This window comes from Sus scrofa, chromosome 13 (genome assembly GCF_054392235.1).
Source record: "Sus scrofa isolate SSC_HxYL_T2T_F1_AM1 chromosome 13, Sscrofa_HxYL_maternal_Yorkshire_Landrace_v2.0, whole genome shotgun sequence".
Classification (NCBI taxonomy): domain Eukaryota; kingdom Metazoa; phylum Chordata; class Mammalia; order Artiodactyla; family Suidae; genus Sus; species Sus scrofa.
The window spans coordinates 160,800,610-160,818,631 of NC_139395.1; the positions used below are offsets into that span (position 1 = coordinate 160,800,610).

General features: G+C 39.1%; 2 protein-coding genes across 18 annotated transcripts in view; one reads left to right on the forward strand and one right to left on the reverse strand.

Moving 5' to 3' along the window:
- The window catches only part of NAA50 (N-alpha-acetyltransferase 50, NatE catalytic subunit), a 574,571-nt gene that overhangs the window by 402,413 nt on the left and 154,136 nt on the right, over window positions 1-18,022 (forward strand). The window lies entirely within an intron of this gene.
- Window positions 1-18,022, reverse strand: part of GRAMD1C (GRAM domain containing 1C) — a 160,471-nt gene that overhangs the window by 100,483 nt on the left and 41,966 nt on the right. For all 17 annotated transcript variants that reach the window (XR_014824820.1, XR_014824819.1, XM_084991248.1 and 14 more), the window contains one exon: window positions 12,363-12,443. Coding sequence is in view for 12 of the 17 variants with exons in the window: in XM_084991248.1 (XP_084847374.1) it covers window positions 12,363-12,443 (81 nt within the window). In the remaining 5 variants the exon portion in view is untranslated. The remainder of the gene's footprint in view (window positions 1-12,362; window positions 12,444-18,022) is intronic.

Here is an 18,022-nt window from a genome sequence, read left to right on the forward strand (position 1 = left end):
TGTTAAAAAGGTGATCTTTAGGAGCCCCTGTAATGGTTTAGGCTAGAAATGGTGAAGGTCTTGATGATCCACGGACATCCTGGCCGAGAAACAAGGATGCACCAGGTTTCTGGCTTGGGTGACTGAGCGGGAGGAGATATACTTCCCTGACCCCACTGGAAAATAGGTGGAGGAGTCCTGCCAACCAGAAAGGGAAGAAAAGAGGGAACGCTATAAGACTGTAAATACTTCTACACTGCCAGGCGATTCTATAGGAAATGTGACTAACATAGTAATTTTGCAGTTATTTTCTTTGGGTAGGCTTGAATGTTGCATTTATTAGATTTATAGCACTCACTAACTGGAAAACTTCTAGATTTCCAAGTAATTCTAAAAGGAGCAAGCACTGGAGAGAGGCATAAGGAAGTGTAGAGGATTTGATAAGGCTGAGGAGTCTGCAGGTGGAAGCTAGATGACACTCTTCCAAAAGGTCTCAAAGGTGACACTTGATAAACTAATCACTATTTGGAGAACGGACTCAAGCACTGCTGACATCTGAGAGGTGCACTCAGAGCATCTGACTTAAGCCATACTCAACAGCTGCATATACGTGCTCTGTAGTACATATACTAAAGCCTAGTAGGGGGTGGTCCTTCCTAGTCATCAGAATTCATTCATCCTACCATCCAGGGGCCCAAATGCATGGGAAAGCAGATAGTAATCAGAAATGGGCATGATAAGCATGAAGCCAGAGCAAAGGTAGACAGTTTTAAGGGATAAACTACTGTGACACTGGTGCAGCCTGATGATTCATTTCTGTCCCAACTCTGCACATTTCTCTAGTGATCAAAGTCTGCCTCTGGGACTCTGTTTTTCTGTCCTCAGGCCGAAGTTCTTGGCTAAGTTGGGCCAAGCCCTGACCAACATATTCTTTCTTCTTATATACTAATATAATCAATCGTTTTAAACCCTTTTTTCCCCAACCCACTTGAGGAATAAGATACTCTTCTGTCATCCTTCAATTAGAGATTCCCAAAACAGAAGCTGGAATGACATGTATCAGAATTTGGAGATGGTGGGTCTGTATATACTGAAAAAACTCCTCTCTCTTCCCTAGTTCATCCCTAATTCTGACACATGCTCCCTCCTCCTGTTCTTTGGGAGTAAGACTGAAAGCCATTCTGTTTCTTTAAGCCTTAAAATTTATTTTTTTTCAACCTTTTATTTTTATTCTGTCTTTTCAGGGCCGTACCCGTGGCATATGGAGGTGCCCAGGTTAGGGGCTGAATTAGAGCTGTAGCCAATGGCCTACACCACAGCCACAGCAATGCCAGATCCAAGCTGCATCTGCATCTCACACCACAGCTCACAGCAACATTGGATCCTTAACCCACTGAGCAATGCCAGGGATCAAACCTGTGTCCTCACTAGTCAGATTCATTTCTGCTGAGCCATGACAGGAACTCCTAAGTCTTAGAATTTAAAATGAGGGAGTTCCATTGTGACTCAGCAGTAACGAACCTGACTAGTATCCATGAGGACACAGGTTTGATCCCTGGCCTCACTTAGTGGATTAAGGACCCAGCATTGCCTGGGAACTTCCATATGCTGTTGGTGTGACCATACAAAGAAAAAACAAAACAAAAAAAGAATTTAAAATGAATGCAGATTTCTGCTCTATTAGGCCTTGGATTTAAATATTCATTCTCAATATGTACTCTTAAATTTCCAAGGAGAGCTAGCTTCCCAGTAGCCCCTTGTGTACTGGCAAGAGAGACTGTTACTATCTCTTTGAGAGAAAAATAGTGCTAAAAGAAAAATTTAATTCTATACACACCCTGCTATATTATGAGTGTCAGTAATCCTAAATAAATCTAATAATACAATAATAACACAGAAACATAAAAGTATTAATGAGGCTGGAGTGGAGGGCTTGGGCCAGAGCATAGATAGGGTCCCTATATAAAATTTTAGATTTTTTATTCCAAAGATAATGTGTATTAAGCAAGAAGCTAATGTTAGCATGTATATATTTTTTAAAAAAGAAGATAAATTGGTCTCAATATTGTTCAGAGCTTGAAAAACTGTTTGTGTTAAAGACCACAGAGTAAATATTTCAGGTTCTGTAGCCCATTCTGTCTTTGTTGCACTACCCAACTCTGCCACTGTAGTGTGAAACTGACCATACACAACACATAGAGTATGGCTGTTTTTCAACAAAATTTTATTCATGGACCTGAAATGTGAATTTCATATATGAAATATAAATGTACAACTACTCCTCTTTTGTGGACCATATTAAACAGGTGGCAAGGAGTTCCCATTGTGACTCAGCAGGTTAAGAACCGGACATGATGTCTGTAAGGATGCAGGTTTGATCCCTGGCCTCGCTCAGTGGGTTAAGGATCCAGCGTTGCTGCCGTGAGCTGTGGTGTAGGTCACAGACCTGCCTCAGATCCCACATTGCTGTGGCTGTGGCATAGGCCAGCAGATGCAGCTGATTCAAACCCCAGTCTGCAAACTTCCATATGCCATAGGTGCAGACCTAAAAAGCAAAAATATATCTGCACAGAAAAAATTTTTTTAAAAAGGTGGCAAGACTGTCTGGCCTAGTACAAAACATGGAAGGAAGAGGAGCTTAAACTCACCCAAATAGTGGAGGGATAGAGAGAGGAAAGGCTTAGGGACTTAAACTGAGGTTCTTTACAAAAGACAGAAAATATGAATTATTTATATCCAAGAATGATTCTGCCACTGTCTTCTGGATCCACATATCCCAAATATTCAATGTGCTATTGGCAGGAAGGGGGCTAAACTCAGAGGTGGTGAACTACGCTGAAGTGCTATCAGTTACAGCATAAATGGCCACAGTGACAGTTTAAACACAACTAAACACTGAAGACTTAATGGGATGCTAAGTCAAATATCTGAAATAAACTGTCCTTTCCGGGAGTTCCTGCTGTGGCTCAGCGGTTAACGAACCCAACTAGGAACCATGATGTTGCGGGTTCAATCCCTGGCCTTGCTCAGTGGTTAAGGATCTGGCATTTCCGTGAGCTGTGGTGTAGGTCACAGATGCGGCTCGGATTCCACATTGCTTTTGCTCTGGCATAGGCCAGCGGCTACAGTTCCAGTTAGACCCCTAGTCTGGGAACCTCCACATGCCTCGGGTCTGGCCCTAGAAAAGACAAAAATAAAACAAACAAACAAACAAAAACTGTCCTTTCTGAAGCAATGCATCAGAAGAACCTTATGAATAAAAAATACATACTTTTAAAAGCATTCTTTCTCAAAGGCACCATATTTGCCTTTAGCTTTTTTTCTCATTTCATGGATTTATTTTACTGGAGAAGTAAATAAATACACACACATATTTAAAATCATTCTGTTGTCTTAATCTTAGCAGAATAATCTTTTATCTGGATTAATTTTTTCTGTTTTTAACAATTTTTAATGCAAGAAGTAAGTAAAAGGGATATACATTTACTTTTTTTTTTTTTTTGTCTTTTTGTCTTTTTTGTTGTTGTTGTTGTTGTTTTTGTTGCTATTTCTTGGGCCGCTCCCACGGCATATGGAGGTTCCCAGGCCAGGGGTTGAATCGGAGCTGCAGCCACCGGCCTACGCCAGAGCCACAGCAACGCGGGATCCGAGCCGCGTCCGCAACCTACACCACAGCTCACGGCAACGCCAGATCGTTAACCCACTGAGCAAGGGCAGGCACCCAACCCGAAACCTCATGGTTCCTAGTCGGATTCGTTAACCACTGCGCCACGACGGGAACTCCTACATTTACTTTTATTCTCAAATTCCCTAATTACCTGTAGACATGAATATAATATTATGAACTTAAATTGTCTAAAAATATTTTAAATATATACAAAATGTATTACTCAAATCACTTGTGTTGTTTCCTAGAACTTTTTATAGTTAGGCTGTTTATTTTATGGATTTTGTTTTTTTCCTTCTTTTTTTTTTCTTTCTATGGCCACAGATGCAGCAGGTGGAAGTTCCTGGGCCAGGGTCGAATCAGAGCTGCAGCTGATGGCCTAAACCACAGTCACAGCAATGTCAGATCCAAGCCCTGTCCACAACCTATGCCAGCTTGCAGCAATGCTGGATCCTTAACCCACTGAGTGAGGCCAGGGATGGAACCGGTATCCTCACAGAGACAATGCTGGGTCCTTAACCCACTGAGCCACAACAGGAATTCCATTCCTTCTCTTTCCAAAAATAGTATAACAATAAGATCAAGAAATCTAATCAAAATCATCTATCAATCTATCACTTTAAAAAACTAGAGCCATTTGCAGCAACATGGATGCAACTAGAGATTCTCATACTAAGTGCAATAAATCAGAAAGAGAAAGACAAATACCATATGATATCACTTACTTGTGGAATCTAAAATATGGCACAAATGAACCTATCTACAAAACTGAAACAGACTCACAGACATGGAGAACAGACTAGTGGTTGCCAAGGAGGAGGAGGGAGGGAGTGGGATGGACTTGGAGTGTGGGGTTAGTAGATACAAACAACTACATTTAGAATGGATAAGCAATGAGGTCCTATCTAGTGTATAGAGTAGGAAACTATATCCAGTCTCTTGGGATTGACCATGAGGGAAGATAACATATGAAAGGGAATGTACTTATATATGTATGACTGGGTCACTCTGCTGTACAGCAGAAATTGACATGACATGGTAAATCAATGATAATTTAATAAAAATAAAATAAATTAGAAGACAACTGAACTGAGGCTTGTAAAATTACAGATAATACTAAGGCTACACCAAGTTCCTAGCACTATGCCTTGCACCTAACACTTCATAAGTAGAAGTTACTATTGCTGTTATAGATATTAGTATGTTAAAAAAAAAAAAAGCGGGGGGAGTTCCCATTATGGTTCAGAGGTAATGAACCCAACTAGTACCCACAAGGATGTGTACTCGATACCTGGCCTCACTCAGTAGTTTAAGAATCTTGTGTTACGTGAGCTGTGGTGTAGGTTTCAGATGCGGCTCAGATCTGCATTGCTGTGGCTGTAGCGTAGGCAAGTAATTACAGCTCTGATTTGACCCCTAGCCTAGGAACTTCCATATACTGCTGTGGATGCGGCCATAAAAAGCAAGAAAACAAAAACAAAAACAAAAAACCACTATTCTTCAAAGATCACAAGGAGACCTTAGGAAGGGGAGTTTTGTTATTGATTTTGTTTTCTAATTCCTTTTCTGGTATTTAAAATTTCAATTAGGACAAATTTAAAACTGAGATCTTGGAGGTTCCACTGTGGCTCCATGGGTTAAGAACCTGACATAGTCTCCATGAGGATGCAGGTTCAATCTCTGACCTCATTCAACTGGTTAAGGATCTGGCATTGCTACAAGCTGCAGCGTAGGTTGCAGATGTGGCTTGAATCCAGTGTCGCTGAGGCTATGGTGTAGGCATGCAGGTACAGCTCCAACTTGACCCCTAGCCCAGGAACTTCCGTATGCTGCAGGTGTGGCTGTAAGACAAAGAAAAAAAACAAACTGGGGTTTCACCTTCAACTTTCATTAAGTTCTGTATAGTACTTCATATACAGTAGACATACAAATGTTGATTTTTATTGTAGTATAGAGCAGAATTTCTATTTATTAAAATGAGAGAAAGTGTTCACTTGAAATAGAGTTGCATGTTCAATGTTAAAGATAACCAAAGAGAATCCAAAGATTTGAAAGGTTATAACTACAGTAAAGATGGTGATAAAAATGGTGTACATGTCAAGAACACAGGTGACATCAGCATCTTTTCAAAGAGAGTTAGATTTTACTCCCAGCCAGCGGAGGAAGCATTTCTTGGCTATGGTAGTCTCATAAATATCCTGGAATTCCCTCTTTCTCTCACTTCAAAAACCTTCTTTTCTTTTTTCATTAGATTTCAAATCTTTCTTTCTCCTTCATCTCATCTATAAGCTTGAACTTTATCACTACCCTGGAGATGTGTTTTCCTGAGGATGCATTCCAACTTACTCAAGTGAGTGATAAGCACAAAAGTGATCTGAGAGGACACACACATTCAGGGTATAGCCAAACATAGGCTGGATTGAGGGAATGTAGCTGGGGATTCACAGAGCACTTGAAAAAAACTTGGTATATTTGGGGGTGGGGTTAGTCTTGTCCCCAGGGCATCATTAGAGTTTTCAGCCCCAGAAGCAAGAGCAGCCTACTGTAATTATGACAATGCATCTGAACAAAGTGGGCCTGTGGTGCAGAAGCTTCCTTAGACAAGATCTGAGAGGGCACAGTAGAGTTGCGAGCACACGCCATATGCCTTAATGGAGTCACTCTGTGCTCTCAAAGGTGGCCACCATGGACCACTGGATCCTGGCCGCCACCCTGAGCGTGTCCTAGGTCAGGAGCATGGGTGTGGGGCTCTGGGGATAACTGGGGACCCAAACACCAAGAAAGACTCAAGGGGGTGGGGGAAGCTTGGCCTTGGGGCTGCCCTACCCTGCTGCCAACCTTGTCAGTTCCCTTAGGAGAGAGGAGGGGCTGTGCTTGGCAAGCTCCCCCACTCTCACCTGCTTCTCTCCTCTCTCTCCTCCATCTCCCTATTTCTAGGTCACTTGGAGTTCCCCAGCAATCCTGGAAAGTGAAAACATTCGAGTGGAACACTGTTTGAAAAACCCAGACCTCAGTAGCTGTCTGCAAGTGCAATAATTCGGAAGCCATTCAACCCTAAGAGCGCAGGCAAAACTAAATCTGTCCACTCCAGTGAGGGGCTTAGCTGGGGACTGGGTGGGAGAGGAGGTAAAGTTCTCACCAGCAGGATTTAATCTCCTGCTGCAAAGAAGGAGACTTTTTTTTATCACCTGGAAATCTCTACTCTCCATTTTTTTTTTTTTTTTGAAATAAGAGTTTTGCTGTTGTTGTTGTTTTTTCTGGCCACACCTGAAGCATGCAGAAATTCCTAGGCCAGAATCAAACATGGTGCCACAGCTGTAACCAGAGCTGCTGCAGTGACAATGTAGGCTCTCGCCATGAGGGAACTCCAAATAAGAGTTTTATTGAGCTGTAATCTACATACCATAAAATTCTCTTTTCTAAAAGCATACAATTCAGTAGTTTTCCACACACCCTGAGTTGTACAACTATCACTACTAATTTTAGAATATTTTTCATCAACCTCCAAAGATACCTAAATTCATTAGCAGTCATTCCTCACTCCTCCCTCCCCTGGCAATAAATTTATTTTCAGTTTCCATATTTTTGCCTATTCTGGACAATATAATAATAGAAACAAGCAACATGTTTTCTTTTGGGACTGACTACTTCCACATAGCATTATGTTTCAAGGCTTACCCATGTTGTAACAAGCATCGGTACCTCAGTCCTGTTTATTGCTGAATAATATTCCATTGTATGAATATGCACTTTGTATATTTGTATGTATACTTTCATCTGTTGATGTTTCCATTTTGGAGTCACTATGAATAATGCTATGAATATTTGTGTGCAAGTTTTTGTGTGAACATATGCTATGTTCATATGGAAGTTTTTGTGTGAACATACAGTTTCAATTCTCTTGCATACAAACCTAGAAATGGAACTGCTGGGTCATATGGTAGCTCTATGTTCAACATTGTGAGAAATTGCCAAACTGCTTGTTAAATTTTTCAGTTTTGCAATGCCACCAGCAATGCATGAGGGCTCTAGTTTTTCCGCATCTTCAATATTTGTTAAGGTCTGTCTTCTTAACTTTGCCATGCTGGTGGGTGTGAAGTGGTATCTCATTATGGTTTGGTTTTGGTTTTGGTTTTGGTTTTTTTTTTTTTTTTGCCTTTTAGGGCCACACCTGTGGCATATGAAAGTTCCCAGGCTAAGGGTCAAATTGAAGCTACAGCTGCCTGCCTATACCACAGCCACAGCAACACACGATCTGAGCCTCATCTGTGACCACACCACGACTCATGGCAAGGCTGGATCCTTAACCCACCGAGCAAGGCCAAGGCTTGAACCTGCATCCTCATGGATCTTAGTCAGGTTCATTACCAGTGAGCCACGACGGGAACTCCCTATCACATTATGGTTTTGGTTTAAATTTCTCTAACGGCTAATGACACTAAGCATCTTTGCATGCACTTAGTCGTTTGTATATCTTTTTTGGAGAAATTACTATTCAAATACGTTGCCCAATTTTAAATTGACTATTTGTCTTTTTCTTATTGAGTTGTAAGAGTTCTTTATATAGTCTAGCTACAGATACCTTATCAAATATATAACTTGCACGTATATTCTCCCAATCCATGAGTTAGTTGTCTTTTCCCTCTCTTGATGGACCCCTTCAAGCACAAAGGTTTTTAAATTTTTTTTCTGCACAAATGGCATGTGCAAGTTTCTGGGCCAGGGATCAAACCCATGCCACAGCAGCCATCCGAGCCACTAGACTGCCAACATCTGATCCTTAACCCACCGCACCACAAGGGAACTCCAAAAGTTTTTAATTTTGATGAAGTCCAATGAATCTGTTTTTTCTTATGTCACTTGAGCTTTCAATGTTATATCTAAGAAATCACTGTTGAATCCAAAGGTCATGAGGATATCCACCTACAATTACTTCTGAGAGTTTTATACTTTTAGACCTTGCATTTAAGTCTATGATTCATTTCGAGTTAATTTTTGTCTGTGATATGAAGCATGGGTTAAAATTCATTCTTATGCATGTTGCTGTTTTGCTATTTCAGCACCATTTGGTGAAAAGACTATTCTTTCCCCACTGATTTGCTTTGGCACCATTGTTAAAAATCAGTTTATGATTGACAATTGTAAGATTTTATTTCAAGACTCTCAATTCTATGTCTTTAATCTATACGTCTAAACTTCTGCCAGAAGGTTTACTGTCTTGATTATTGCAGCTTGGTAGTAAACATTAACATCAAGAAGTGCAAATCCTCCAAAGTCACAAACCGAATTGTATCCCCTCAAATTCACAGGCTGAAGTTCTAACTCCCAATATGACTATACTTGGCGATATAGACTCGAAGGAGAAAAATTAAGGTTACATGAGGTTGCTATGGATTCTTTTTATTTCTTTTTCTTCTCTTATTGCCATGGCTAGGACTTCCAAAACTATGTTGAATAGCAGTGGCAAGAGCAGACTTCCTTGTCTTGTTCCTGACCTCAGTGGGTATTCTTTCAGCTTTTCACCATTGAGAATGATGTTAACTCTGGGTTTGTCATATATGACCTTTATTATGTTGAGGTAGATTCCTTCTATACCCACTTTCTGAAAGGTTTTTATCAGAAATGGGTGTTGGATTCTGTCAAAGGCTTTTTCTGCATCTATTGAGAGGATCATATGGTTTTTATTCTTCAGTTTGTTACACTGTTGGTGGGGATGTAAATCAGTGCAACCACTGTGGAAAGCAGTATATCATTAAGTTTATCATGTTGATATTTCCTCCTGAACTTAGCTTATTTTGCTTTTTTCACTATAAAAGAATGTTGGATTTTGTCAAATATTTTTTTCTATACTGACTTAGATGATCATGTTTTTTGTCCTCTAGTCTACTACAGTGTATTCCATTGATTTGTTTTCATATGTTGAATAATATTGTATAAATCATGGCATGTAATCTTTTTATATGTTGCTGATTTTGGTTTGCTAATATTTTGTTGAGAATTTCTGTATCTACATTCATAGACACAATGAACATAAATAATGATCTGTAGTTTCTTGTGCTGTTCTTTGGTTTTCGTATCAAGATAATACTGGCTTTATAGAATGAGTTGGGAAGTATGTGCTCCTCTTTTATTTTTCGGAATACTTTGTGAAAGATTGGGGTTAACTTGGCAGAATTCACCAGTGAAGCCATCTGGGCCTGAGCTTTTCTCCATAGGCAGATTTTTGATTAATAATTCAATCTCTTTGTTATAGGTCTATTCAGATTTTCTATTTCTTCTTGAGTCAGTTCAATAGTTTGTATTTTTAAGGTATCTGTCCATTTCATTTAGGTTAACTAGTTTTTTGGCATTCAACAGTTCATAGTATGAACATTTTATTTTTATAAAGTCAGTAGCAATGTTACCACTTTCAATTCTGAATGTAATAATTTTTAATTTTCTCCCTTTTTGTCTTGGTAAACTTAGCTAAAGGTTTATCTGATTTTTTTCAAATTAGAACCTTTTTTTTTTTTTTTTTTTGCTTTTTTAGGGCCACACCCATGGCATGTGGAAGTTCCCAGGCTAGAGGTTGAATTGGAGCTATAGATGTTGGCCTTCACCACAGACACAGTAACTTGGATCCAAGCCATGTTTGTGACCTACACCACAGCTCATGGCAATGCCAGATCCTCAACCTACTGAGTGTGGCCAGGGATTGAACCTGCATCCTCACGGATCCTAGTCAGACTTGTTTCCACTGCACCACAACGGGAACTCCAAATCAGAACTTTTGGGTCTACTGATTAACATTATTTTTTGATCTTTATTTCATTAATTTATGTTCTAAACTTTATCTCCTTGCTTCTATTTGCTTTAATTTCCTCTCTTTTTTCTAATTTCATAAGGCAGAAAGTTAGGTTATTGATTTGATTTAAATATTGGTGTTTATAGTTATAAATTCTCCTCTAAATACTGCTTTTGCTGTATCTCACAAGTTTTGATTGTGTTTTTGTTTTCAGTTAACTCAAAGTATTTTCTAATTTCCCTCTCTGATTATTTCACCCACTGGCTTTCTAGCAGTGTTCTGCTTATATCCACTTTTTTTGTGAATTTCCCCAATTTCCTTCTTACCGAATGCTAATTTCATTCCATTGTGATCAGAATATACTTTTTTTTATTTCAATCCTTTTGAATGTATTAAGGCTTGCCTTATGAGCTTGTGTGTGGTCTGTTCTGGAGAATGTTCCATGTACATTTGAGAAGGATATGTATTTTGTTTTGAGTGGAATGTTCCATAGATTCTTTTGGTTCTTATTAGTTTATAGTTTTGTTCAACTCTTCTATTTCATTGTTGGATCTTCTGTCTGGTTCTATTAAACATCATTTAAAGAGGGGCACTGAAATCTCCAACTAATAAGTTGAATCGTCTATTTTCCTCTTCAATTCTGCCAGTCTTTGTTCCAAACATTTTATTTTTTTTATGTTTATGTAGTGATTTATTTCTCTTCCATATATATTAGAGTTCTCTTATAGAGTGCATAAAATCTATAATTATTATGAATTACATACAGATTGACTCTTCTATTATTATAAAATAGTCTCCCTTGTCTCTAGTAATTTTTGTCTTTAAGCCTAGTTTGCCTGATGTTACTATAGTCACTTCTGCTCTCTTTTGATTATTATTTATATAGTATATCTTTTTCCATCCTTTTACTTTGTTTCCAGTCTTTAAATCTCACGTGTCCTTATTTTTTTTTTTTTTTTTTTTTTTTTTTGTCTTTTCTAGGGCCGCTCCCGCGGCATATGGAGATTCCCAGGCTAGGGGTCTAATCGGAGCTGTAGCCACTAGCCTACGCCAGAGCCACAGCAACGCGAGATCCGAGCCAAGTCTGCAACCTACACTACAGCTCATAGCAACGCCGGATCGTTAACCCACTGAGCAAGCGCAGGGACCGAACCCGCAACCTCATGGTTCCTAGTCAGATTCGTTAACCACTGTGCCACGACGGGAACTCCTCACGTGTCCTTATTGACAGCATATAGTTGGATCATGTTTTTTCATCTATCTCTGCCTTCTGTTTCAAGTATTTAATCACTTATATTTAACATTTTAATGTACTTTCTGCCATTTTACTGTTTGATTTTTGTGTCTTAGGTCTTTTTTTGTCCCTCCATTCCTCCATTTCTGCCATCTTATATGTTAAATAGATATTTCTAGTGTGCATTTTCATTCCCTTTATGTTTCTTTTAATATATTTTTATTTATTTATTTATTTGCTTTATAGGGCCTCACCCGCTGCATATGGAAGTTACCAGGATAGGGGTCAAATCAGAACTATAGGTGCTGACCTATGCCACAGCCACAGCAACAGAGGATCCAAGTCATGTTTGCGAACTACACCAGAGCTCACGGCAATGCCAGATCCCCAACCCACTGAGTTAGGGATCGAACCCGCATCCTCATGGATACTAATCAGATTAGTTTCTACTGCACCACAACAGGAACTCCTTCTTTTATTATATTTTCCGTTATTTTTCTTGGCAGTTAACATGGGGATTGCAATTAACATCTTAACATGGATTTTGTTTTGCTTCAGATTTCGTCTTGGAATTTGAAAAATCTGGTCACAATCAACTCCAAAAAATAAAAAGGAGCTTGCAACTCACAAACACTGTTTAGGTACACACTGAGAGGTTGCTATTGTAACAAGCACCTGCCTTGGGTATGAACACTTACCTTGTCTAATAGTACGTTCTGCCACAACCTAAAGATGCTGAGGTAACTTCTATCCCTGGCACCGAAAGATGTGAAGAAAAACTGAAAAGACAAACAGGAAATTTTAGTGTCATTGAAAAAAAGGGAAAAGTATCTCTCACAATGGTCTGCGGCCACTTGCTATGGTCAAAGCAAACTAGTAGGTCACCACTGTCTACTTTTTTTTTTTAATAAATTTTACTGGAGTATTGCCAACTTACAAAGTTGTGTTAGTTTTAAGTATACAGCAAAGTAAATCAGTTATATCCTCTGCCTACCTTATATTCTATTTTTGTTAAACTTTTTGTCACAATAGAAGAAAAACAAGTAATTGGTGCATAAACAGAGTCTTTTAAAATTGTACTGTATAACCAATGCAATTTAATCAATATTCACTAGAGAAAGAAGCTTGAAATGAGTACCTATTTATGTTCATTGTAATTTAACTATTAAAGTCAATCTAAATAAACTTAGGAGAAAAGTAAAGTTTTATTTATGCTGAACTTTGCAAAGAGATATGCTTTGATGGCCATTTGCGCCAAATATACACAAAGAATAAGAAAAAAGGGAGTTCCCATTGTGGCTTAATGGGTTAAAAACTCAACTAGTATCCATGTGGATTCTGGGCCTCTCTCAGTGGGTTAAGGATACAGTGTTGCCTCAAGCCACAACATATGTCATAGATGAGGCTTGAATGTTGCTGTGGCTATGGCACAGGCTGGCAGCTGCAGCTCTCATTCAACCCTTAGCCTAGGAACTTCCATTTCCTGCAGGTGCAGCCCTAAAGAGAAAAATAAAAAATAAAAAAATGCAAGTAGATTTCCGAAATAGATTTATTTTAAGGATCCTAATTTTAAATTATATCATCTTTCATAGCCTCCTAAAAAAAATCCAAAAATACCAAATCTCAACTAATTATAGATATAAAACACCCATGTCAATACTAAATTTTGCTTTGAATGTTATAGAAGAAAAATAGCATGTTTCAACTCATAATTCCATGTTTGCTTTTATCCCTATCTCTTCCTCTGCATGTAACTGATTTTTGCAAAGTCACATCTTAAAATAGGCTTTTATGAGAAAATATGCCAAGTGGCAGCACTAAATACAGAATCTCAGTATATCATCTCTTCTGATCCCCTAGTTAGTGACTTTTCATGATTGATTGGTTATTTTTAGGAATGAGAAAGCTCAGTTCCATGTTTGACTTCTTAAATAAAATGACAAACAATAATATTTGGGGTGTTTATATTTTTCATAGAAAGATTTTAAAGTAATATTTTCCAATTAATAAATTGAAACCTTGCTTACATAACATTCTTCAAACAGCAAAACTTTTTATAACAGGGATATATCTAGGCACTCTTCCAAACACAATTACATACATAACATGTGACCTAATGATCACTACTTACTACCCCCGTCTCCTTTTCTTAGACCACATTGTTTTTTATTTTTTTTGTATTTTAATAACCTCATGGCCCTTGTGTGTACATATACAGATAAGGAAAATCTCCTAGTCCATCTCTTTTTCATCATGGTGTTATGCTTACTAATTCCCACTTCTTAAACTAAATACCTTGTTATCAACTTTATCCACTCTTGTATATAATCACCACATTCTTAACCTGTTAATACTCCCATCTTTCTGGGTAATCCATGTAAATTACCATCTTATTTTATTCCTTGTCAGATATCCAACTTCAAAAACTTATTAATAAATATATATTTTTTTCTTTTTGTCTTTTTGCCTTTTCTAGGGCTGCTCCCGTGGCATATGGAGGTTTCCAGGCTAGGGGTCTAATAAGAGCTGCAGCAGCCACCGGCCTACACCAGAGCCACAGCAATGCAGGATCCAAGCCGCGTCTGTGACCTACACCACAGCTCACGGCAATGCTGGATCGTTAACCCACTGAGCATGGCCAGGGATTGAACCTGCAATCTCATGGTTCCTAGTTGTGTTCGTTAACCACTGCGCCATAACAGGAACTCCAAAAACTTATTAACAAATCTTGCTTCAATACTAACCTTAATTTGGGAGGAGTTCTGGATAATGATATCTCTCAGCTGCTGGGAAGAACTGAAAACAACTAAAAGTACCATGATTACCCTTCCCTTAGTCACAGAATATATGGAAGGGATAAATATTTAGTAGTATAGTTTCTTTTTCCCCTATGATGATGGAAAAAAGAGATCACTGAATCAATATAGTGAAGTAATTAGGAACAAAGTCTCTCCAATTAAACCACTGGGTTCATATCCTGGCTCAACCACTTAATTCTACCACCCTGAGTCGCTTTCCTTTTCCTTAGTTTCTTCATCTACAGAGTGAGAATAATTACAGGAGTCAATTTTTGTGAGAATGAAATGAGAAAATATATGTAAAAAACTTAATAGTGTCTAGAACAAGTATGTTCAGCAAATGCTAGTTGTTATCATTAAAATTAAATTGCTTAACCCTGAAATTCCATTTCCTGTGTGAGAAAAGGTCACACATGAGCTTAAGAAAACATAGTCAGACTGTTCACTGCAGCACTATTTGTAATAAAACAATGGAAATGAATTAAGGGTCAAGGAAACTATGGTGAATCCATTCTCTGAAATATTACGAGTGCTTTAATAAACAGAGATAGTCTAATCTACATGTGCTAACCTGTGACTCCAAGAGATAATGTTACATTCTTCTTTAAGAAAGAAGAACTAAAGAACAACACATATAAGATAGCATTTACTTTAAAAACAAAGCAGGAGATCCTTGGTGGTTCAGTGGGTTAAGGATCCAGCATTGTAAGCTCGGGTTGCTTCCTCTGGTATAGGTTCAGTCCCTGACCCCAGAACTTCAGCATGCCACAGGTATGGCAAAAAAAAAAAAAAAAAAAAAAAAAGTTAAAGGAAAAGCAAAACGATATGTTTATGTATATGCATACATACACGTAAATACAAAGGAAGAATGTCTGAAAGGTCTGAAAAGATATATATCAAACTAATAACAGTGTTTGCCTATAAAAAAGCAACAGGATTATAGGCATGGAAGGAAAACATTAGTTTTATAATTGTTTGATGTTTTTGTTAAACAATGCAATGTATACATATTGACAAAAATTTAATTAACAATCAAGCTAGATCAATTATACTGCAAAAAATATTAAATTAAAAAAAATAAGCTAAGAGAAGAAGAATTTTATTTGAGCCAAATTAAGGGTTATAAACCAAGAGACAGTCTTCCAGAAAGCTCAGAGAACTGCTCCCCTGGTCAGGAGTTAAGAGATTCAGTTAGACAAAGAGTTATGTATCATATTCACAAGTTAACATTAGACATGAAGTTCATCAGAAGTGTTTGGTCAGGTGTGCATATCACACAGAATAAGCATTTAGGTCATTGTCACTCCCTGCATGGGATAGAAAAAGAAATATTCATCTTAAAATTACAATGCTGGGGGAGTTTCCACTGTGGCACAGCAGAAACAAATCCTTGGCCTTGCTCAGTGGGTTAAGGATATGGTGTTACCATGAGCTGTGGTGTAGGTCACAGACACAGCTCATATCTAGCTGTGGCTGTGGCACAGGCTGGCAGCTGCAGCTCCGATTCTACCCCTAGCCTTGCAACCTCCATATGCCATGGGTACGGCCCTAAAACAAAAGAAAAATTACAATGCTGGTGTCTGAAGAATGGAACCATTCTTCTCAAAGACTGATTATATCCTTCTGATTGAGGAGGTATGGTTAATGTGTAATGCAGATGCACACTGCACACTGGGAAAGGCCCATCCCAAATGGGGGTGTGCTGGTGTGTGTCATGCGTGTTTCAATTATGACTTAGTTGGGTTGTCCTGCCATAGAGAAATTTACGCTTTTTCCTCATCATATATATTAATTATAAAATGAAGAATAAGTTTATTTTAGGTCTTATTCTCTTCCTGAATAGTTCAGCCCTAGAGCTACTAGAGGAACAGAGAAAGTAGCATCCACAGCAGAGGAGCTGCAGTAGCCCAAAGCAGGGTGTCAGAACCAGAAAAGAATGAGGAGATTGTCGACATAGAAGGGTTGCCCTGTGTGGAGTGTCAGAGCCCAAGAGGATGAGAAGTGTTTCCACATATGGGGGTGGTCTGGAGCCTGGTGTGGAAATAAGAAACGAGTGAGGGGCTCAAGTCAGAGTCCCAAGAGGAAGACCATGGAGAGGGGTAGACTGGTGTGGGGTCCAAGCCTAAGTACGGTGAACAGTATGGCCACACACAGGGCAACTGATGAGGGCACAGAAGAGCGGGAGATGGTGAGGGTGACATAGGGTGAAGAATCAACAAGCGTGGTTCTGTGCGGGGAGCCAGGGCCTGAGCTTGCCAGAAAGGAGGCCACACACAATGACATGGTGGTATGGAATGTCTGAGCACAAGCAGGGAACGGAGGGTGCCCCTGTGGAGGGGGACCTGAAGCAGGGTAAAGTGAACACAGGGAAGGTATCTGGCATGGGGTGTCAGCCCAGGGAGAGTGAGGAGAGCTTTTATGGGATGAGAGCCCCTATGTGGTGGTAAGCTAGGCAGCAGCCTGACTCAAAGTATCAGAAGCCAAGTGTGGGGAAGGGGCAGCTGAGGAGATGAAGATGGGTTACATATGGGTCGACTGATTCAAGTAAATATATTAAGGATAATAGGAGCCTAGTTTCTCTCAGGGAAGAGCTACAAATACAAAAGGAAAAAAACAAAACTGAACTCTACAGTGTTAGACTGGAATTAGAGGTATTAGTGTGAACTAGTGACTTATTCATAGACACTAAATAAACATAGATGTATAAGTGGGAATATATGTGTGTGTGTGTGTTATGTGTATGGGTGTGTGATTTATATACACTTTGTATACCCCCTTGCTCTGCCCGATTAGAGGCAGAGGCTCAAATGGTGATACCCCAAACGGCAATGAACACACTGGCTTCTAAGTATCAGTCTCCCCTTAAAGAAGCCAAGACTCCTTGGAGAAATGGCTGAGGCAGGGAAAGCTTGTAACATCTTGTGCAAAAAGCAAGGAAATGCTCAAACAATGCTGGGAACACTCAAAAGGACACCAAAACCAGCTTGATGAGGTTCCCATTGGCCAAACTTGGGACAATTTGAGCAGCAATATAAATGATAGCAATGGATTATAATTCATTGATTAAAATAAGAAACCATGAGGTCACACTGATATAAGCAAATAACTGAATAGATTTGGTAAGGACCAGTATATATACAAAGTTTCAAAGTAGCTTACCACTAAACATTATTATTATTATTTTTTTTTTTTTTTTTTTTTTTTTTGCCATTTCTTGGGCTGCTCTTGCGGCATATGGAGGTTCCCAGGCTAGGCGTCGAATTGGAGCTGTAGCCGCTGGCCTACACCAGAGCCACAACAACTCGGGATTGAGCCTCATCTGCAACCCACACCACAGCTCATGGCAATGCCGGATCCCTAACCTACTGAGCAAGGCCAGGGATCAAACGGACAACCTCATGGTTAGTAGTCAGATTCGCTAACCACTGAGCCATGACAGGAACTCCCTACCACTAAACATTATTACAAAGGAAAATAGACTAACTTTACAGTAAAGTATGGCAGACACCACCTTATTCAAGTGATCAAAGAGATTATCACCAATAATGACAGAAATGAAA